Source organism: Engraulis encrasicolus, chromosome 24 (genome assembly GCF_034702125.1).
Source record: "Engraulis encrasicolus isolate BLACKSEA-1 chromosome 24, IST_EnEncr_1.0, whole genome shotgun sequence".
Taxonomy (NCBI): domain Eukaryota; kingdom Metazoa; phylum Chordata; class Actinopteri; order Clupeiformes; family Engraulidae; genus Engraulis; species Engraulis encrasicolus.
Window position 1 is genome coordinate 18,946,028 of NC_085880.1, and position 23,620 is coordinate 18,969,647.

Here is a 23,620-nt window from a genome sequence, read left to right on the forward strand (position 1 = left end):
TATGGGTGTGTAACTCTAGCAGTATGAATGGCGGGAGTGTGTTTTAAGGGCGTGTGAAATAGCAGGCGATGGTGATTGGCAGGAGGGACAGAGTGACAGCAGCAGGGGTCAAAAGCCATTGTAACAGTAGCCTATTTCACACACCTCCATGCACGCATGTCCAGCACCACACATACTGGGTTGTTGCCATTACCCTTACCCTAACTCCTGTCCTCCCTTGTGCTTCTTATGGCCTCGTCATGACGTCATTGACGACAGAAGTTTAAATCAATAGTATCTCACAAAATTGCAATGCAAATATCATTTTGCAAACGCTGACTGTGGAAAAGTCCCCGACATTTTTTTGACAGCGGGGAAACTTGATCGTTCTCTCCATGGAGGCAAGGCGAAGGGCGAAGTGTGGGTCCACAAGCACAAGTCAAGGACAGGAGTTAGGATATTGGAAACGACCTAATGTTTACACAAACAAACAAAAACATGCACAGAAACACCCTGGCACCTTCCCTAATGAACATGTGGATGGATGGCTGCATAATGTGAACCATTAAATTAAACAGTTATTGGCACGAGAGTCCTTTGATGGATTGGTTGCATTCCCTTGAAGACGTGCATTTTAAAATACTATTTTTAATATAAAAATACCTTGTGTGTGTGTGGTGTAACTCGTTACCAGTCAATAGAAAATACCCTAACTTCAAATGCTCCAATTCAAATGATGTGTCTCAACTTTTTCCCTGCTACATTTAAGATGTGGTCAGAAGTGGTCAACTACTGAACAGTTTCAAAACAAAGCAATGGACCACTGACACTGCATGTGGACCAATTCCCTACCACACTACCTTTCAAAGCCACATTTGAAGTCCTAATTTAAGCAAAAGAAGAAAAAAAAAGCAACAGACGTTCTACATTGCTGTGGCAGGCTTGAGGAAATAGGTTCTGAAAAATACCATTCATTTACTACATTTCATCGCGCATGACACAACACAGGGCAGTCATGGGTAAGTGGTTAGGGCGACAGACTTGTAGCCCAAAGGTTGCCGGTTCGACTCCCGACCCGCCAGGTTGGTGGGGTGAGTAATTAACCAGTGCTCTCCCCCATCCTCCTCCATGACTGAGGTACCCTAAGCATGGTACCGTCCCGCCGGATTGCTCCCCATTGAGGGCTGCCCCCTTGCACGGGTGAGGAATAAATGCAATTTCGTTGTGTGCAGTGTTCACTTGTGTGCTGTGGGGTGCTGTGTCACAATAACAATGGGAGTTGGAGTTTCCCAATGGGCTTTCACATCACATAGCGTATGACACAACACAAGGCGCATCTCTCTCAGCAAGTAAAAACTGTTGTCTTGCGTGACTATCTACTACACTAAAGCTTGAACTGTGTATGCGTGTGTCTGTAATCTACTTAATCGTGTGTTAATGGACCTTAAAAAAAAACCTACTTAGCATCTGCACTCGTTCTGTGTATTTCCTGTGCACTTTGTTTCCACTAGTGATGTCAGCTATGATTATGTCCTCCATTATAAGTTGCTTTGGTCTAAAAAAAGTGTGTGCCAAATGCAATGTTATGTAATGTAATTTAGGCCTACATATAACATGAAATGAAATGAAATTAAGTACAATAAAATGCAATGAAATGAAATGAAATGAAATAAAATAAAATAAAATAAAATAATAAAATAAAATAAAATAAAATAAAGTAATAAAATAAAATAAAAGCAGTCGTGCTACCTTGCAGTGGCGGGCTTGAGGGAGGAGGTTCTGGTTGGCACGGGGAGCTGGGCTGGGGGCGCGGCGTCCGCCTGAGGGACAGGGGCGCTCCTCTCTACAACACACACAACAGCAGTTACAAATAGCATTTAGCTCAGGCTCAGACCCAGCTTTACACAGCCCAACAATAGACACACACACAGCAACACAGGAAAGCATAGTGCACTTGTTTGAATAGCATGGTTTTAATGGATACTTAAAAAAATGTTTCCCACCTTCTTCCACATATATGTAGGAAGGCCCGTCATCTATAAGAGAAACAGATTGTACAGATTTTAGGATGTGTCTCAAAAAAATAAAGAAAGAAAGACAAAAGAATAGTTAGCCAAATACTGTCGAAACAGTAATGCAAGAGTAGATACACGCCGTTAGCCTAAATAAATAAACAATGGAGAAGTCAACAATGGTGTGTGTGGACAGACCATGGTAATAATGCTTCATAATTTGCCTCTTGACTACATAAACCACTCTGGCTATCTCCGTGTCACCTGTGATTATGAATTTGCATTGCAAATCCCCAGGTTCACGCCTCCCATGATCCCCTCAGTGCTCTACTCATGTGGAATCATGTCTAAAAGCATTACCAGGGGGCTGCATATAATGTAAGTGAAAATGGACGGATTAACATGCCATGCATTGTGACCATTAGCAGCTGATCAGCTAATGTTGAAAGCGGATTGTTTACATGTTCAGACTGACCAGAGGGGGCAGTGTGGTATAGTACTCCTCACTACAGGCTGCACTACTTTACTTTACTACTCTCTTGCTCTCGCTCTCTCTCTCTCTCTCTCTCTCTCTCTCTCATATTCCTTCTCTCCGCTGCCCAGCTTTAAAAGTCACAGTGAAAAGAGAGCCTGATTCCTGACATACCATAACTGGTTGATGTGCAAGTGATATGACATAAAATGTTTCAAAGTTCCCTCTGTAATCATATTATCTTTCATAGCTGTTTACAGCTTTAGATGGATCAATTTAACGGCTACGAGTGTCCTCCTTCATGTGGAAAATGATATACAATGCGAACATCGCGAACTACATAACCCGACACACACCCACCCTCATGCGGGACATTGCTGTATACACAATGGTGACATTAAGTATTATGGAATGTCATATAGTGGTGTCAACAATAATCGATTCTGCAATGCATCGCAATGCGGGGCAGAACAATTCAAGTCTCAGTTACTGAGATTTTCAAGTCTCAGATACTTCCATGGACATTTCCAGAGCACATGAACTTTACATTAAATTAAAGTACTTCAAAGCATTGAAAGCTGTAGGATTGATACACACAACAGTCAATAAAATGTATGTATTCAGTATCTGACTGCTTGTATTGCCTCATGACTGATGAAAAACTTGTCCTTGCTTTTAGTAGAAAAGTAATGCATTGCAATGCATCGTAGAATCGGACTGAATCGATTCGAATCGAATCGTTACCTCCCGAATCGTAATCGAATTGAATCGCAACGGCAGTGCCAATGCACACCACTAATGTCATATACCCATGATGAGCCTAGGGCCATGGTAACATTAACATTTCTGAAACATCTTGAGCTGAATATATATTTTTTTTAATTCTTGGAAATTCAAACTTGGGTAACAAATAAGCTGACTGTGTTGCCAGACAAACAAACACACAGGCACCTTATTTGATGTGTGATCAGGCAAAGCACGAGGGAGGAGGTGGAGAAACAGCAAGTACATACAAGAGGAAGGGCGGGGTAGTTTGCACACTGTCACCACACCACACCACACCACACGCTGACTAGTGTGACAGTGACAGTGACACATGCAGCAGGCAACACAGCATAAGCAGTTAAGGCAAATGCAGTGCCCAGCGAGGGCAGGCCAGTGATACTGAACACAGGGGCAGTTAGTGAAACACAGGCAACATTCACAACAGAAAGCTTAAATATCCCGATATGTGAATGCAAGCAGTCATGCACAGATACAAACAACTAGAAATAATAGCATTGGTTCTCCTACATCATGGCTGGGGAAGCTATGGCCCGTTTACGGCCCCTGAAGCCGTCTTCTCCGTCCCCAAAATAATTGTAATGTTATATAGTTTCACATAAGATAAAATATGACATGTTTTGTAAAGCAATCTTAGAAATTACGTTTGCAGTTCAGTTAAGCTGTATTTTCAGGGGACAGTAGGGAAAGTGGGATCTGTTGTAAAGGTGGCCTGGCCGCCTGTAATATGGGCCTAAAGTGTAGGGGTGCTTGGTTGTGTTCATAGTATGGCCCTTGGAGGACATCCTTTATGGACAGACTTTCAGATGTAATATGTTTGTTTACATTGACAACAATGATGATAAAAGGGTCCGGGAGGTTGCTTGCAAATATTGTTGCAGAAGAAAGCCAGGCGCTAGTGTCCATGCAGAGGATTCAGGTAAAACCACTTCACAAAATTGTTCTTTGAAGGAGTAAGAAAGTGTTTTTTTTATTATTTCCCCAAAGGATTCCACCTGCAGGAAATCGAATCCCTCGCTACCTGCCCAGCCTGTTGATCTGTCATTAGTGTAAGGACAACAGTACCAACAGTCAAAAAAAGAGTTTCCTCAGAAAAGCCTTTCAGATCGGACGGTACATTAGGGCGGCCGGGGCCAAATTGATTCTTTGTACACTTCTGTGCATACAGGATGACTCTCGGCGGCGACAGGGGAATAGTGCCGTCCATTAACTACAAAACTGGAGTGTGGGATCGATCGCGTTTCTCCTGACCGTCCTTGCCGATGGATGGATGGACAGACTTGAAAGGCCGTCTGTAACCACTTTCCCACTGCGCATATCTTCAGACAGTAGATTGAGATCAGATTGAACTGATGTTGTGGTGGGGGAACTTGACCTTCACTCGACCTCAGGGCAGAAACCTCTGGCACAGTCGTGTCAAAAAGCCAAAGAACCAAAGAAATAATTCCATTACTGAATCTGTTGTATCGTTTGATTTGTTTTTTGGATATGTTGTACAAGTTGCAAAGCTAAATGCAGCACGCACTGTTTGACATTATTGGGTTTCTAGGGCCATAATGATCCATGATTTTGATGTTCCTTTGATGCCCTCTAGTGGCCAGTCAATGTTAGTGTTTTTATTCCCTCACAAATGGCTTGGTAGCTCAGATGATACAGACAATAACAATGATGGTTAATAAACTCTGGTAGTTCAAATTAGAAATTAATCTTTTATTGTCAAATTAGTAATCAGCCAAGCATCAAAAGAACTATAACTGGGTTATAGTAGATGGTGGCGGCAGGCGTTGCTGCAGGTTGGGCATTATGGGGGACTGCTTTTAAGGCAGAGGCTGCTGGTTGATGAGGGGGGGTTAGGCAAAGCTATAAGCAGATGGGACCCAGCGCCCGGGGCAGGCTGGGCCAGAGCAGGGCCAATACCTCGGTATCTCAGCGCACTCTCATTGCATTCTGGGAAAACATATGTGGGGCGATAGGGGTTCTCCTCCACAGGCTCTGAGTGAGACAGGTCCAGACACAAGAGTACAGGCAGACAGATATGAAAATAGACACACGCACGCACGCACGCACGCACATGCACGCACACACACACACACACACCAATACAAGCACACACACGCACGAATACACGCACGAATTCACGCGCGCACGCATACACGCACGCACGCACACACACGCACGTACACACACACACACACACACACACACACACACACACACACACACACACACACACACACACACACACACACACACACACACACACACACACACACACACACACACACACACACACACACACACACACAAACAAACACATACTTACACACAGACACGGGAAGGCACACAACAGGTCCATACGCAAGTGCAGAAAACACTGGCACATAGCACACATGAGTGGATGGTGCAGGACAGCCCGAACAAACAGGAGGCAGGAGAAGGAAGAATCTAATCTGTCTACTTACCCGGAAGACGATGGATCTGCTTGAACATGTTCTTGTACCAGTCCTTTGACTTCTCTGTATTCTGAAACAGAGTCGAATAGTTTTTATTTGGATTGTTAGGTTTTTTGGCTATTTTTTACACAAGCTTATCCAATCATTAATAAAGACATTTCTTTTGAAAAATGTTTGGTATGTTTAAAATTTGTTCTGACAGACACCTTAATTTCTTTTTCTTTCGGGATTAATGAAAGTACTCTCATTGTGACGACACTCTGAGTTATTGAGTTCCGACCACAACACCCCCCTCCCTTACCCTGACGGGGGGCCTGGGCTGCTCTGACGGGTGTCGCTGTTGGCTTGTCCTGGATGGAGGCCGCCTGTCATCCATATCGTGGGGGGGCTGGGCGTAGGGGTGGGGGGCCCCCACTGGGGGCTGGGCGTAGTGGTGGGGGGGGCCCACTGGATACTCTCTCTCTGCCGTCGGATCTAACCAACATGCACAACACAGAGAGAGAGAGAGAGAGAGAGAGAGAGAGAGAGAGAGAGAGAGAGAGAGAGAGAGAGAGAGAGAGAGAGAGAGAGAGCAAGAGGGAGAGAAAGAGAGAAATTAGAGGAACTTCAATAACTTGGCTTCAGAAAAAAATCCTACACCTCCACCGGAAACCCTGTACCCTACACTTAAAACCCTGTACCCTCCACCTCCATAACGAATAGTTTATTCCACTTAGGCCCGAAATGAAAATTTACTTCTTACTTAACTCCATAGGAACTTATTGGGAGGAATGATATCCAAAAAAATTTAGTGAGGTGGTTTAAAAATGTTTTGCATTTAAATAACTGAAAGTTTCTTGCCAAAGGTCTCCTCATCACTGTATGAACCTGTTCCTCTCTTAGCTCCTACCATCAGTCAAACCACTACATTAATGCTGGAGGCTATCTTTTGCTGTCACTGTTTAAGGAATGAAATGCTAATGTATGTAGCGATTGGGTTTATATTGGCTTTATATTTAAATCATTGACAGCCTCCTGCCAAAGGCCTCCTCATCAGCAGTGGAGCTGTCATTACTAGATGGAGACCTGTTGCCCTTGTAGCTCCTCGTAGCCCCTACCACTCGGCTTGCTAATGCAGTAGGCTATTGTCTTTGGATGACATTGAGGATGACAACCCCCTGGGCCTGTTCCATCTCTCTCTCTCTCTCTCTCTCTCTCTCTCTCTCTCTCTCTCTCTCTCTCTCTCTCTCTCTCTCTCTCTCTCTCTCTCTCTCTCTCTCTCTCTCTCTCTCTCTCTCTCCAGCCAACAGATAGGACCACAGAGGACCACAGAGGACCATCTCTCACAAAAAAATGAGAAGGTGTCCAGCTCAGCAACTTTAAGCCTCCAGCGTCTATGGCTCAGTTACAAATGGGTCACAAATGGGAGTTGGCCAGTGTGCCTTGTCTTGGCTGTGTGCATTCTAATAGAATGGTTTTGGCAGCGGTTCCATGAATATATTTACAGAAAGCATCTGACAGTCAGGCCCACAGAAATGTCACTAGAGAGTGAGGAGGATGACGGATAAGGGATGGGCTTGAGAGGTGTGTACGGTACCTAAGCTTTGCATATCTGGAAATGTTTCTGGGCTTTATAAAAAACTATTAAACAGGAGAATTAAATGACTTAAATGACAGAGGAGATCTGTTTTCTGAAACAAAGTTATGGCTTAGTGTCTGCATGGTGGACGAGTGGACAAATACAGCACAAAGACACAACACAGACAAAAGGACGAACGGCAACATGCTGAGAGAACAGGAGCCTTACAAGGACATTGAGACAACCACAGATCCCACCCCCAACACAAATGCCACCACCACAACACTGGATCACGATTACCTCATAACAAAGAAGTGCAAAACATCAAATGCCAGTCATGGAAATTAAACATCAATTTTGCATTTAAAAGTAACCATTGGAAAACAGACTCAGCTTAACTGCTTGAGTACATTCCTTTCTTTTTAAGGGACGGACACAGCAAAATAAACAGTCACCAGTGCGAGACACTTATATCATGCAGACCCCTCATGCCACATATATGGCGCCCCCTATGGGCCATGCCAGCAGCAAACAGTTATAGTTTTGTATCCAGCATGTCGCTTGAGGTCAGCGACAAGAACAAGAAAATCTCTCAGTGCATGTGGTATGTCAATAAACATTTAATATTTACTTAAAAGTAGCTAATTTAAAGAGTAGGACTACTTATCCACAAAACAGCGCATTTAGAATGTAGAACTATTAATCCCAAATAGGCAATTTAGAAAATGATATTTACCCACAAGTGGCTAATTTAGAGGCGAAGGAAATATTGACTCGATCAGACCATTTTTAAGAAATTACAGCTGCAGACTGCAATTTTATTGCTACAGACTGCAAATATGAACAAAAAAAACCGGCTGATTGCCCAAGTGAGAAAGCTGCCGACCGAGGCATGAGTTATTTATAGGTAACAACACAGCTGAAACACACTAGTGCTTTCTTTTCTCTTCTGTTGGTGGACAACAAGCAATCTGTAGCAATGGGAAGAAGAAATGCATATGAAAAGACTGTCAAGGAACTTGTTTTCATCAAGAAAAGGTTTCTCTGCTTGTTTGCTGGAGGCTAAGAGGAAAAGGAAAAGAGAAGAGAAAAGAGACAGGTTAGCATTGGAGAAGGAGAGGAAGGACAGGAGGAGGAGGAGGAGGAGGAAGAGGAGGATGAGGAGGAAGAGGAAAGTCAGCATTGGCATGCTCGCCCACCCGCCAAACCTGACGTCATCATACAGTACCTTCCACATCATACTGATGTCTTTGCTGTTCTGTGGTGAGAGGGGACAGAAGCAGAGAGGCAACACAGGGATGCAGTCAAGCCAAACCAGCACACAAGGGCCACAAGGCTCTAAAATAGGCAACAATAGCAACACTTTGTTTCTTTCTTGCTATCTCTCTGCCTGCTTCTGTCTGTTTGACTGCCTGTCTGTCAGTCTACTGTATCTCTATGTCCATATGCCTGTGTAATTGTCTGCACGTCTGTCTGCCTGCATATCTGATCTGTCTGCCTGCCTATCTGATCTGTCTGTCTGTCTGTCTGTCTGCCTACCTATCTGATCTGTCAGTCCATCCGTCCGTCTGTCCGTCCGTCTGTCTATTTATCTGAACTGTGTGTGTCTGTGCCCATGAGCTGCCCAGAAACATTTTAGCGTAATAAAGCCAGCAGCTGCAATAAAGTGCACGTGTCTGCAGGAGAGGATGCGTTACATAACATGGGCATGAGTCAGCGGCAGTGGCAAGGCGGGGCAGCCCTGCTGGGGATCAGGTTCTCTACTGGGGCAGCCGTGGCATAGTGGTTAGCGGCGTGGACTTAAGATCAGAGGGTTGCAGGTACAAATCCCACCCTTACCCGTCCTCCCTACACCTCCATCCATGGCTGAAGTGCCCTTGAGCAAGGCACCTAACCCCACACTGCTCCAGGGACTGTAACCAATACCCTGCAAATAACTGTACGGCGCTTAAAAGAATGAAAGTGTCAGCTAAGTGAAATATAATTTAATGTAAGGTTATTTAATGCTACATTGTATGTATTGGGTGGGGGGGTCCTGGCACACAGTCCAGGAGAATTTTGGTGTTCAGTTCAGGCATCTCTACGGGATGGCAATGTGTGGAGATACATGGAAACTCGTCCCATGTAGAGGAGCCCTGTCCCATATGTATAAAGAACTAGACTATTCCAGTAGAAATGTTTGTTGAGGAATAGGTTCTAATCTAGGACTGGACCAAATTGTTTTTTTAGCTTACAGTATACATACAGTATTAGCCCAGTCCTAAAAGCTTTTCTTGAACAACCATTATGATTTGTTTATCTATTTTAGTCTATTCATTGTCTCTATACTAGCCCTGTCGAAGACCAAAAGCTTTTCCTAATCTGAGATTTCTGTTAGAGACCAGTGTTGCCAGATGTGTCTGAGCAAATCCCGCCCAAAAGGTTCTCAAAAACCGCCAAAATGCACTAAATTCCGCCCAAATTGCATTGATTTCTATGGGCCCTAAAACGGAAGAAAAAAAAGCCAAATGGCCAATTTTTCCCGTTTTTACCCGCAGAAGGCCATCCCAAGTAGCCCAATTAGGCGGGTAACCGCCCAATCTGGCAACACTGTTAGAGTCTCTCTTTTGGTCTAAGACGGGGTGCTCTCCATGTATGGGAATGTGACTTGGCTACAGTGCGAGTTAAGCCACTCTGCAATGAGGCGTGCAGTTCAAGGCATTGAAGCTGAGCTGCAGCCTGGCACTGACACTTCATCACTGGACACGCAAAATACCACCGTCTCTCCACTGTTAGGCACACAGGCATACATTTGATATACGCAGAACCCAGTGTGTGTGTACTGAGGGCAGTGTAGATTAAGTCATTTATTGATCTAATGCTTGATACAAAATGAAGCATCAAGTCAACAGTATGCTGTGAGATATATGGCAATTAAAACCCTTGCTACATTACATTACGCTGATGCTTTTATCCAAAGTGACGTACAGTTATTTACAGGGTAGATTGTTTACAGTCCCTGGAGCAATGTGGGTTTAGGTGCCTTGCTCAAGGGCCCTTCAGCCATGGATAGAGGTGTAGGGAGAGGTGAGGGTGGAATTCGAACCTGCAACCCTCTGATCTTAAGGTCCACCTCCCTACCCCCTCGACTAGGGCTGTCCTCTTATGTAGACTACTACATTGCTTTTATGTAGACCACGCATGCAGAAAGATTTGTATTCACTAGATAAAACACAGCACTCACAACGCTTCCCTGCAGAACAGGAAATGGTTTTCTTGGACCTCAGTGCCCAACCATACTTATGAACAGAGCTTTCAGGAGGCACTGATGCAGGAAGAAAAAAAAAGCCCAATTCCATCTCGCATAATAGCAAGCCACCGGAAAATAAAAGTTGAACGTCCTCGGGAAATGTTCTGAAAATGTACCTGGAGATAATTCTAGTGATGGAAATACTATGTAACTATCTGACCATAAATATTTAAAACAGTGGAAAGCCTGAAGGGCTCTGCGGATGCTCTTCGCTCAACAGAAATAGGCACTTGAGGAGAGACTATAAATCAATTTTGACTTTTGTGCTCTCTTCTTGCAACGATGTTACGGTCCGTGTCATCGGAAATTACCCCCTCAAACTGAGGGGAACACAGAACTTACTTTTGAAAAACTGAAACACTGAACTTTGCTTAGGGCACGAAGAGCCAATACCCACATGTATAAACCCACAGTATAAAGCGAACATTAAATACCTTGCTTGATTGAATGTCTCATCGATAGCAAGAATGGGCCTTCAGTATTTATGATAAAGACTGAGCCATTGGCCTTTCGAGCCATAAAGACTTATTCATGGTGCTTCATTTCTAATTCTCTCAGCTCTCACACGGCACACTTCTTGGCGCCAGAGCTAGCAGGAATGACTCAGCAAACAAATGATCCAGGACCAGGCAGAGCTGCAAAACAAGTGCCTCTGAATTCCATAAGTGCCACCATCTTCAAGATATACAGTACATTCCCCCACCACATACATCAATTTAACTAAAGGCGGCCTAATAGTTTACCCATATAAGGGCTGCCCTTTAAACCAAATGAAATCCTGTTAAAGCATGCCCATACATTTAATCAGATAGCACCACTAACAGGGTAACGTGATACACTGCCGCACAATAAATAATCTGCTGTGCAATTACTGCAGTCCAGTGTAAATGGTTTGACCATGTTTGATGGTCAACAACACCATCTTTAATTTTGTTGTTCGCATATTTGAGAAATCTTACTGCTTTACCAGCAACACTTAGCAAATTGAAACCACCGAAACACGACCCAAATGACCTCCTGGATATCAAGCTGAGATGAATAAAGACAGCACACGCTTACTACACAACAGCACAGCACGCATATCACAGCGCGTCTTCGCATCACATAACTGGATTATGTGATTAGAGACATTTAGGAGAAACCGGAGACAACACAAGGCAGCTCACTTGACTGACTGTAGCCTGCCAAAACCACAGCACACTTGGCACCGTAGCGAGACGACTGATGGCTCACTGAGCGCGTCAGTGGACTCCATGGCTGTATGACGTTCATTATGTCTCAAAGTTATATCAAATGTTCAAATTTCTTTTGTTTCAGACATGTACAAGTTTTACTTTTTTACCTGACATGTCTGACACATGTCTGACACAAAAGAAACTTGTCTGAAACAAAATAAAACTTGTCTGAAACAAATTAACATGTCTGAAACAAAAGGGTAACACTTTACTTGACGCTGTCATAAGCATGTCATTACAGTGTCATAATAGTGTCATGACACAATCATAGACGTTATGTCCATGTCATAAACATTTTATGACTGTTGGCCTTAAAGGTGGCGTTGCAGGTTAACCATCTTAAGAATATGCACTATTACGACATCACGTTGGGGGCTCCCCAGGCTCTGTATGTGTCTATGTAGAACCTTTGAATCCTGGGGGAGTTCCCCCAACGTAATGTCATACCTGCAACCCCACCTTTAAGTGACATTCGGTTATGGCAAAGGTAGTCTTATGGACATGGCCATAATGTTTATGACATGGACATAATGTTTGTGACTTCTCTATGACTGTGTCATGACACTATAAACAAAAGAAACTTGAAGAGTGGACTCCATGGAGTCTGAGCTAGTACCTCGGTTATGCTGCAGCAGGACGATGGTGGGGTTGACGGCGGTGGTGGAGGGGTAGCTGGACGGGGGGTGGTAGCCGGAGGGGGGCTGCAGCTGGGGAGGTGCTGCAGCCGGTGGGGCTGGGGAGATGGATGAGGGAGGCTCTGGCGTGGGCCCTCGTGGTGCCACCTCCGCCACCTCCTCCTGTGCCACCTCCTCCTGTGCCTGCTCCTGCAGCACCACCTCCTGTCGTGTCACCCCCTTCTGTACCACCACCTCCTGTGGTGCCAACTCCTCCGATGCCACCACCTCCTGTGCCTGCTCCGGTTGTGCTTGCTCCTGCAGTCTCTCCTCTCTGCTTAAGGGTGTCTCGGCCTGAGACGGAGAGAGAATAGAGGAGAGAGCAGGATGGGAAGGAAGGAACTCTGGTCACTGTATGTAGGATTGGGGAATTTAATTTATAATTCCATACATTATGTTCAACCTACTGTAATGTCCTAACTTTGTTATCGTATATCATTATATATGAAAGTACCCTTAAAATCTAATTCCCAAATTCCCTAACCTCTGACAGGCTATAATGATACAGATGGAACAGATACAGAGGCTATAATGTATACAGAATGCATATCAAAACATCAGTCTAAGTTCATAGCCCTTTGAGTCGAGCTGCTTGCTGCAGATGCGTATTTGCTGATTTGGATCATGTGAAATACAACCTCAATAATGCTTTGCTTATATTACACTCAACATCATAACAACTGTATACATACAGTACAGTAAAATAAATATATAAAACCATGTGACATGACACAGGAAGAATCCAGTGGAGCAACTTAACCAAATATTTAAATGTTTATGGATAAAGTATACTAAATATAACTATTGCTGTAGGTACAGCATGTTATGCTTACATTACATTGGCTTACAAAATAAGCCAAACAATCAAGCTACAGCATGAGGACAGACTGTATCAAAGCTTGTTGATGTACAAATACTGTTGTTGTTGTTGTTGTTGTTGTTGTTGTTGTTGTTGTTGTTGTTGTTTGTTGTTTGTTGGTGTAAGTAATAATGTATCACTATTATACTGTTACTATACAGTAAGCTGCAACTCAGCATTGAAAATAGTGTGATTGATGATTTGTAGGGCATTGATGTGCCTTGTCTCATGCTGATATCTGAGCTGATTGTGTCAATGTATTGATTATGTCAACCTATTGGTGATTTGTTTCCTGGTACATAGCAGTAGGCCTATGTGTGTGTAAGAATCAAGTCTGATGAAGGTCACATTGACTGAAATGTCAGTTTCTACACACTTAAAGGTCTGTTTTTTGAAACACAGAGTCAACAAGTCTTAAGAACTTTAATTTCAAATGCCTCAACATTTGTGATCTGTACATCATTTTATATGTAGGTATGCCTAGGCGATTTTGCAAAGTACCATTTTGTCAGTTCTTTTGAAGAAATTATGAAGTGCGTCATTAGGGAAAGCATTCACTGCGTGGAGGCGAGGGGGGGGGGGGCTGACAGGAACACAAGAGGTGTGTCGTGTCGTGTCGTGTCGTCAGTGTGTCGTACCTCGAATGGCGCGATGTCCGGGTGCTGGGGTGAATCAGGCAGCAGAGTGTTGAGGCCGTCCTCTGTCGATCCGCTTTCGGAGATGTTGCCGTTCACCTCGCCCAGCCAGCCACCTGTGGGCAACCCAACACCGCACCGTCAGAGTCCAGCACAGACACAGCAGAACCCAGACCCACAGCAGTATCCAGAACCCACAGTAGAATACAGAACCACAGCAGTAGAACGCGTCAGTAGAACCTCTCCTGATCTGCGCCACAAGTCAGGGGGCCCTCAAGGGACCAAAAGGGACCCAAAACAGGGACAAAAACAGGAACACCTTCACTTGGCAGGCTGCTTCCTGGCTGTCACTGCCAAAGGCGACTTCACTCCAGCGAGGGCAGGGGTTGGGGAAAGACAATTCATCCTCAATTAAAACGAATCGCCCAGCCGAATGGCCCCCGCCGGCCAACTACCACCAGGAACTGAATGTGTCCCATAAAACATCTGAGACTGAGAGAAATGCTAATTTTCCCACATGGGTAGAAGGAGGGAGGGAGGAAGGGAGGTCAGAGAGAGAGAGAGAGAGAGAGAGAGAGAGAGAGAGAGAGAGAGAGAGAGAGAGAGAGAGAGAGAGAGAGCAAAGAGAGAATATAGAAAGAGAGAGAGAGAATGAGTGATGAGGGAGAGAAAGAAAGAAAGTGAAAGAGAGTGAAAGCTAGGGCAAAAGAATGAGGGAAAAAAGGAAAAGAAAGAAAGAACGAGAGAGAGAGAGAAAAGGGGAGAGAAAAAAAGATTCTCTCACAATCTGTGAACTCTCTGAGAGAGAACAAGGGGGGGCATTCAGGGCCCCACTGTAAGGGCCCGTTTGTTCCTGTGGCCTTTCTGCTCGGCCACAACAACAATTAAAGCATCTCCCCACAGGCCCTGGACCGTCGCCACGCCAGCACTAGAGTTCCAGCCGCCACAAAACAGCCCCCCACTCCATTCCTCCCCTATCCCTCCCCACACCGCAGCGCCGCTCCTGGGGGCCCGCAGTTCCACTGGCCCCCCGACTCGAGTGGGTGCTTTTGGGTGGGTTACAAAGGGGGGTCTTTGACAAAGCTGAATTGCAAAATATGACGACGAACTCTGAGTTATGCGGGAAGTTATGCCAGGCGACGCAATAAAGCGCTGGAAAAACATCGCTGTTACTGTGGAGAAATTGTGTTTATTTTCCATTGTTTAATAGCTAAATGCACTCCAAAAGAATTGTGCATCGCTGATCGCGAGTGTATTTTTTGAAGCACTGAGGGGGGATTTAGGGCCTCTACTGCTCTCTTTTTCCTGGTTGGAAGACATGGAAAGGATGTTTTACTGCAAACATCTCCCCTAGTTCAAATTTACAACCATGCAGTGAAGAGAGAGAGGGAGGACGTGCAAGCGAGAGAGAGAGAGAGAGAGAGAGAGAGAGAGAGAGAGAGAGAGAGGACAACCAAGCAAGAGAGAGAGTGAGAGAGAGACAGAGAGAGAAAGAGAGAGAGAGAAAAATAGAAAGGACAACCAAGCAAGAGAGAGAGAGAGAGAGGACGAGCAAGCGGGTGTGCGAGAGAGAGAGAGAGAGAGAGAGAGAGAGAGAGAGAGAGAGAGAGAGAGAGAGAGAGAGAGAGAGAGAGAGAGAGAGAGAGAGAGAGAGAGAGAGAGAGAGAGAGAGAGCACACTCTGAGGGCTTGCAAACTTCTTCTCGAAAGCTGATAAAAATCTACAGTGTGTGGCTGCCGTGGCCAGCTACATTTCACCACGAGACACCCTGCACTGACCTCATGGCTACTTCATGTGATTTATAAGTAGTGCTTGCCAGAAATACACCAAACACTTAACACATTTATACATCCTGTGTCCCTCTAATGCTCTGTATTAAGTCTTTATGGTATAGATATCATGCACATCGACTTTAAACCGCATCAAATATCCTACTGACAAAATAACTTTAAAATAGTGTAACCACCAGGTATAAAAGGGTTTTCTAAAAAAGAAATGCGAGCGAGGTTGTAATAACAATTTGCATCTGCAGCAATTTCTTCATTATCGTAATCTCTGTTATTATTGCCATTACACATTAGTATTAATAGGCTTTTTAGCGTAACAAGTGGGCTAATTAATGGCCCATGGGCTTCGACACGGATGATGATAATAGGTTTCAGGGGGGCGCTGTGGCGCAGCGCGCTAACCTCACACATTTGGGCTTACCTACATTGCCCACGGGGACCCCGGTTCGAATCCGGCCGGGGTCATTTCCCGGCCCTGCCCCATCTCTCTCTCCCAATCATTTCCTGTCTGCTCTCACACTGTCCTGTGATAATAAAGGCCGAAAAGCCCCCCAAAAATACTTGAAAAATATAAATAAATTAAAATTTAAAAAAGGATAATGGGTGTCATCTACTCACGTTTGGCTGGGTCCCCAGGAGACTCTTGGCTAAGGCTGTCATCATCACTGATCTGTACCAGAGTGGCGCGCAGGGTGACCGCCCCCTTGCCTTTGCACACTCGGGTGGGGTCTAGCTCTGCCAGCCGCATGGAGGGACGGACGGATAGGAGGATGGAGGGAAACATAGAGGCAGAAAGAGGACGGAGAGAGAGAAGGATGGAGGGATGGCCGGATAGATAGAGGATGAAAAGACAGAAAGACACAATCAGGCATGGCATGTATGCACACATTCACGTATGGTCAGTGGCGGAACAATAGCACACGGGGCCCCAGGGCAAGACACGTGTAGGGCCCCCTATACAGCTTGCCAAGCTCACAGTAGGCCCCCCCCCACCAATACAGGAGGGCCCTGGGCCCAGGGGCAAGTGCCCTGCTCGCCCCCCCTATAGCTCCGCCCCTGCGTATGGTATTTACACAAACACAGACACACATGCACACACACACATACACACACATACAGTACACACACACACACACACACACACACACACACACACACACACACACACACACACACACACACACACACACACACACACACACACACACACACACACACACACACACACACACACACACACACACACACGCACACAAGGGAAGGAGGAATGTCAACAAGCAGCTCAATGTATGGGGTTTGTTAATTACTGTGGTTTGCTCCTTTGTGTGCGACTTTCCCCAATGCCTGCAGGGCAGGAGTCTGAACTGCTCTACTTGTTTCTAACCTCAGAAAAATAACACTGTGAAAAGAGGAAGTCATAAAGCGCTTCACTGAAAGGCGAATAGAATATCTTTTCCTATCATACTCGAGAGGAATTTCTTCTTTTTTTGCTGTAATTTGAATGATGTTCTTCCTCAGCAGACAAACAGTAAGACCCATTTAGACACAGCGTTATAAATTTGCTGTTACCAGACAGTCGTAGTGTAGGCCTATTGCTAAAGGCCCTGTGTTAAATCAAAGTAGTGCAGTACTATGGTAGTTCACTTTTCAATGACTATTACACAACGTTGCACTGGTGGAACGGCGTGCATTACGGGGCTACATGCATTGCCAGCTTGATCATTTCATTATAACAGGGGTTGCCTCATACAGGACTGGGGCATTGAATTTAATTAATATCCAAGTCCATATAGCAAATGTCATTACTCTGTAACTGCTCATCATTATATGAAAGCACCCTTATGCTTCAAAGGCTATTTCTCAATCTCTATGGCAGTCTATGAAGTGTGGAGAATGAATATCACATTGTGCAACAACTACAACTGTCATGACTTTTGTACACTGTAGTAGCCCTCTTACTGCAGATGGGCCCATCAATGGGCCACTTCACTCTTTGCTGAAAACACTGAACTACATCATAACAACAGTCCTATGACATTACAGAGAGCCATGAGTAACAGATAAAGACATGGTAATTACAATTTCGGGTAACAGTAAGGTTAACATGAGCTCTGCGCTAAGGGGTGAATAGAACAAAGAACCCTGGTCATACGCACTAACCCAAGCCAGGTACTGACCATGTCTCATTTCGTATACGAAATGAAATTGTAGTATTATGGGATGGTCAGTACCAGGGTACACTAACCCTGCTTGGCCTGTATATTCTGTACACTACTGTTTATCGTTTGCTCCTGATTATATCTCTCAATTTACAGCACTGATGCTTGAACTGGCCCAGACCTGGTAGACTCTAAAAAAACAAACCTAACCCCATTTGGCATTTGCACCTATTGTTGTGTTCTGTATATTTCCTGTGCACTTTTGTATCTGCTAAGTCGTATGTGTATGCTTACATCCGCCATTGTAAGTCGCTTTGGATAAAAGTGTAACAAAAATGTAATGCTTGTACGTATGCCAATTTGGATAAATGCATCGGCTTATTTTACTGTAATACAATGCCATGTAAAACAAAATGCCACATCAATAAAGTGAGTTCAAGTCTAGTGACCAGTTCCAGTGGAGTAAGTGAGTCAGGACACTGGCGTTAGCTCTATGGCAGTCCACTGGGGACAAGTCTTTACAAGCGCTGTGCTGCTGCCGTTTCGGTCCTTATGACCTTATCATTCATTCACCAGAATGTCATAATGTCAATGTCATCAGTGACAACAATACTGTACTGAGACTTAATGTTTCCATAGTCAATCCAAGTCATCCGGCGTAGCCTGCTTAGTAACACTGAGGCTTTACTGTATAATGGTAATGCTCCACATTATCTTGGTGTGATTTACAACATGTTATGTAGCAGTGATAGTGACCATTATTGAATTCAAAGATAAAAATATCTTAGGAGTAGCGATTACGTAAGATAAAAGATAAGACAGAAGCTTTTTGCTGTGTACATCTTAGAGATTAAACATGCTGGTCCATTAGCAGAGAGGCGGAAACAGAGAACTAAGAGGGGAGGAGTGGAGAGTGTGTGTGTGTGTGTGTGTGTGTGTGTGAGAGAGAGAGAGAGAGAGAGAGAGAGAGAGAGAGAGAGAGAGAGAGAGAGAGAGAGAGAGAGAGAGGGAGCAAGAGAGAGAGAGAGAGAGAGAGAGAGAGAGGGAGCAAGAGAGAGAGAATGAAGAAACATGAGAAAGTGAGATAGTGGGCAAGAGAAAACAGTGTGACAGTGTGAGCAAGAGAAAGCAGTGTGACAGTGTGAGCAAGGGAAAACAGCGTGACTGTGAAGTGACGGTAAATCTCCGTAGCAGAACACAGTAGAGAAAAGAAAGATTGCAATGTCAGACCTCACTCACCTGACGAGACTAACTCAGGGGAGCTCTTCATGCTGGGCAATGGAGTCACTCTCACCGCAGAGACCGTGCGAGGACGGTTGATGAGCGGCCCTCCTGAAAGATAAAGAGAAGACACGGTACAGTACGGCACTCAGAGTGTTTATGCCCGTGACGGTGACAGTGGCAGTGACAGTGACAGTGACAGCAAGTAGCTGTCAGAAGAAGTCAAAGTCAACTGGGTGTGTGTACAGTACGTAGCATAAACAAGCACCTCGCCTTTGGGTGAGGCAGGCAGGCGGCTGAAGCAGGTTCAGGGGGTTTAGCGGCTGGTTGGTTGTCTTTTTTGTGTTTGCTCACTATAACAATGTTATGCTACTGTAGCCGTGTGCTGTACTGTACTGTACGTGGCTTTGCTGTTGCACACATGCCAAATAGCTGTCACCAAGCCTACTGACAGACTGGTGTTGCTCTAGGGCATAGGTGGCTAACCCACGGCTCTCGAGCCGCATGCGGCTCTTTGCCTGGTGTATTGCGGCTCTTGCGTTCATGTCCAAGTTTGTGTTTACGTCTTATAGAAAATATGCATTGGAATTGCGCACACACGTGGTCTTGGTACTGCAGAAGGCCTTGCCTAAATGTGTCCTGAATGATCAAGTTGGCGTGTGACATTTGTTAGGCCTACTGCAAATACAAGACGTGATTTAAGCCTATATTCTAAAAATAGCGCTTTAAAAACTGACCGCGTCTTTCGCTGACTAGACAAAATAGCGGCAAAAATGTTTTAACCTGAAATATTTGGCCATCACTCCTCAATAAGGTCAAGAAAATGTGCTGTCCGTATTTGTAGATTCTATCGCTCGGATATGGCGGTTATAAATGTGCAAACTATGTGAAGAGAAAGGCGTCTGGAGCAGAGCTGCGCCGAGAATCTCTGTCCTGCGTAGCCAGCTCTGCGCTCTGTTAGGAGGAGTGTTCATGGCTATTGACCCGAATGTAAAATTATGTTTTTGGTTTAAAATCTTATTATTTTTGCGGGCTATAGACAAAATAGCGCCATAAATAATGTTCTATCCTGGTTTTCGCTGTGAATGTCGGCCGTGGTCGTCTATCGTAGCCATTGTCAAAGCGGCGCGGGCAGACAGCGTGCAGGTAGGAAACTATTTTAATCGACTTGTCGCTTGTCCGCTCTCAGTTTAGTCTCAAAAAGAAAACTTTGGTTTTTCCCCTGGCCCACTGGAGCACCCGCTGAAACATTAATATGGAAAATGAACGGCGATTTGACGAACCACCTTGTTAATTTTGGATGGTGTTGTCAGACATCCAATGATCATCTGAGCGCAAGACAGCGGTGCCTGTGCGCCTAACCCCCGAATGAGCTAAGAGAGGCGGAGAATCTTTGTGCCGCGTTACTTCGTGCTCTGTTATAAAGAGTGGTCATGGAAATTATGCTGAGAAACGTGTTTTAATAAAATATAAAAGAATTTATGAACATAATTTTGACCTGTGTACCCTTGTCTTCTTATGTAAAACAACATTATCTTGAAAACCCCTTTTCCCCCAAACAATTGAAGCAGTAAAAAAAATAATAATCTTATATTCAGGATTGTAGTCAGGCCATTAAGTTGGAGTGTAACATCAATCTGACACATTGTGTGTGTGTGTGTGTGTGTGTGTGTGTGTGTGTGTGTGTGTGTGTGTGTGTGTGTGTGTGTGTGTGTGTGTGTGTGTGTGTGTGTGTGTGTGTGTGTGTGTGTGTGAGAAAAGAAGAGATGGTTGATGTTCATGCCCATGTGTTGTGTAGGCCTATGCTGGTCTGTGGTGCGAGAAGGATGGGTGATGCCCATGTTGGTGGGCGCATGTTTATATGCCCGCGTGATGTTTGTGTGCCGATGTGGCTCTTTGCTGTGACACATTACAAAATGTGGCTCTTGGTCTCCGACTGGTTGGCCACCCCTGCTCTAGGGGCTTACTGATGGGTTATGACAGCCATGACTTAAGGTGTATGTTGTCTTACAAGTACATGTCTGTCTGTCTATCTGTCTGTCTACCCTTCATGTTCATACATATTTACAGATGTATGTATGTACTGTACGTATGTACTGTATGGATGTTTGTATGTATCTATGCATGTATGCATGTATGCATGTATGTATGTATGTATGTATGTATGTATGTACACGTATGTATGTACACGTATGTATGTATGTATGTATGTATGTATGTATGTATGTATGTATGTATGTATGTATGTATGTATGTATGTATGTATGTAGCCTATGTATGAATGTATGTATGCATATTATGTGTACTGTATGTATGTATGTATGTATGTATGTATGTATGTATGTATGTATGTATGTATGTATGTATGTATGTATGTATGAATGTATGTATGCATATTATGTATGCATGTATGTACTGCATGTATGTATGTATGTATGTATGTATGTATGTATGTATGTATGTATGTATGTATGTATGTATGTATGTATGTATGTATGTATGTATGTATGTATGTATGTATGTATGTACGTACTGTATATATGAATGTATAGTGTTTTGTCATAGTTGACCTTCCCAGAGACACATGACACAGCTCAGACTGAAATAAAATCTTTGCCACAAACATTACAACATCCACCTGCATCTAATGTGCCCCACGCTGCAAAATCTGTTTTCGGCACTATGACTTTCTCTGCTGCCCTTTCCGTAACTGAATAAAAAGTCAAAATGTGAAAAAACCAAAACAAGTTAAATAGATCCTGATCCAGACTCCTGCAGAGCCCATAGAGGGTGACTCAGGTAGCGAATGGCAAAGCAGCTGGGTGGCAGTAGCAGTGACAGCAGGCAGGGAGAGAGGGAAAAGAAGGAGGGAGGGAGGTAGGAAAGGAGGGAGGGAGATACGAAAGAAGGGAGCTAGGTAGGAAAGGAGGGAGGGAGGGAGGAGAAGGAGGGAGGGAGGGAGACAGGACAAGGAGGGAGGGAGCTAGGTAGGAAAGGAGGATGGGAGGGAGGAGAAGGAGGGAGGGAGCTAGGTAGGAAAGGAGGATGGGAGGGAGGAGAAGGAGGGAGGGAGGGAGGGAGGACAAGGAGGGTGGGAGAGAGGGCCACCTCACATGACGCGGCAGTGCACAGCATCTCCTGCCACCAGAATACAAATGCACTTTTGGCCGCACACTATTAAAAGAACAGCAAGTTCTGCTCTAATAGTGTTCATTCGAGGTTGTGGCTGGCAGAAGCAAATGAAAAGGCTTTTTAGGGGGACCGTACAGGGGGGGATAGAGGCAGAGAGACAGAGAGAGGGACAGAGAGAGACAGACAGACAGACAGACAGACAGACAGACAGACAGACAGACAGACAGACAGACAGAAAGGAAGAAACAAAGAGGGAAAGAAAAAGAGAGAGCAGAGAGAAAAGAAAGAACCAGCAGGGTAGACACAGAGCTGAGGCGAAGTTAGAGGACATGCGTCATCATTGTCACAGAGAAGATGCTGATGTGTGACACCCAATGACAGATGGTGACAGGGAAGTGAGGGATCTGCGTGCATGTGCGGGACGGAGGGATGTAGAGAGAGATATAGAAGAATGGAGAGAGAAAGAGAGAGCTAAATAGAGACAGGGCCATGGCGATAAGACAAAAGGGGCCCAGAGACAATACAGGGACAGTGGGGTCAGTGTCTTCTGCTCGGGAGATCTGGCCACCACATTCATCACTTCCAGGGCTGGATTGGGGGAGAAATAGGGAACGGGCACTTTAGGCTTAAACGGGCACCTTATAATTAGCGGTGCAGAACTGACTCAGCGGTGGGCCCTGCACCATTGTGGGCCCCTATTTTCAGAAATGTAAAAAATATATATATGTTCTTTTTTTTGTTACATTTCTGAACATAGGGGCCCACAAGGGTGCGGGGCCCACCGGGACATGCCCACTATGCCAGATGGCCAATCTAGCATTCATCACCTCGGCACGGCCAGACAATACAGCACAACATCCTCTGGGCTCTCATCCAGATCAGCACCTCATTTATTGAAATGGGGACTATTGTGCCTCTATTGTGCCTCTTTATATATCTATACACATTTGGAGGAGGGAGTAAACAGTAGTATTCTCTTCTCTCTCTCTCTATCCCTCTCTTGTTCTCTTTCTCATTCCCATTCTCATCCTTAGTGAGCGTGTGCGTGCGTGTGTGTGTGTGTGTATGTGTGTGTGTGTGTGTGTGTGTGTGTGTGTGTGTGTGTGTGTGTGTGTGTGTGTGTGTGTGTGTGTGTGTGTGTGTGTGTGTGTGTGTGTGTGTGTGCTTGTGTGTGAGAAATTAATTATCACACTGAAAAATTGAGCTCACTGACACATTTAGAGTAATGGCAGTGGATCTGTGGCAAACCAGACGTATAAATCAGACTATTGTATAGGAGCAGCGAGCAACTGCTGCAGGCTGTGTGTGTGTGTGTGTGTGTGTGTGTGTGTGTGTGTGTGTGTGTGTGTGTGTGTGTGTGTGTGTGTGTGTG

At 44.8% G+C, this 23,620-nt stretch overlaps 1 protein-coding gene across 1 annotated transcript in view; it reads right to left on the reverse strand.

Annotated features, from left to right (window-relative positions):
- The window catches only part of LOC134441713 (sorbin and SH3 domain-containing protein 1), a 127,190-nt gene that overhangs the window by 64,219 nt on the left and 39,351 nt on the right, over positions 1–23,620 (reverse strand). Inside the window, exons 3-12 of the mRNA XM_063192103.1 lie at positions 19,135–19,227; positions 16,355–16,471; positions 13,953–14,065; positions 12,398–12,749; positions 8,486–8,515; positions 6,001–6,173; positions 5,709–5,769; positions 5,164–5,238; positions 1,983–2,015; positions 1,729–1,822 (exon numbers count right to left, since the gene is read on the reverse strand). Of these exons, the coding sequence (XP_063048173.1) occupies positions 1,729–1,822; positions 1,983–2,015; positions 5,164–5,238; positions 5,709–5,769; positions 6,001–6,173; positions 8,486–8,515; positions 12,398–12,749; positions 13,953–14,065; positions 16,355–16,471; positions 19,135–19,165 (1,079 nt within the window). The 5' untranslated portion in view covers positions 19,166–19,227. The remainder of the gene's footprint in view (positions 1–1,728; positions 1,823–1,982; positions 2,016–5,163; positions 5,239–5,708; positions 5,770–6,000; positions 6,174–8,485; positions 8,516–12,397; positions 12,750–13,952; positions 14,066–16,354; positions 16,472–19,134; positions 19,228–23,620) is intronic.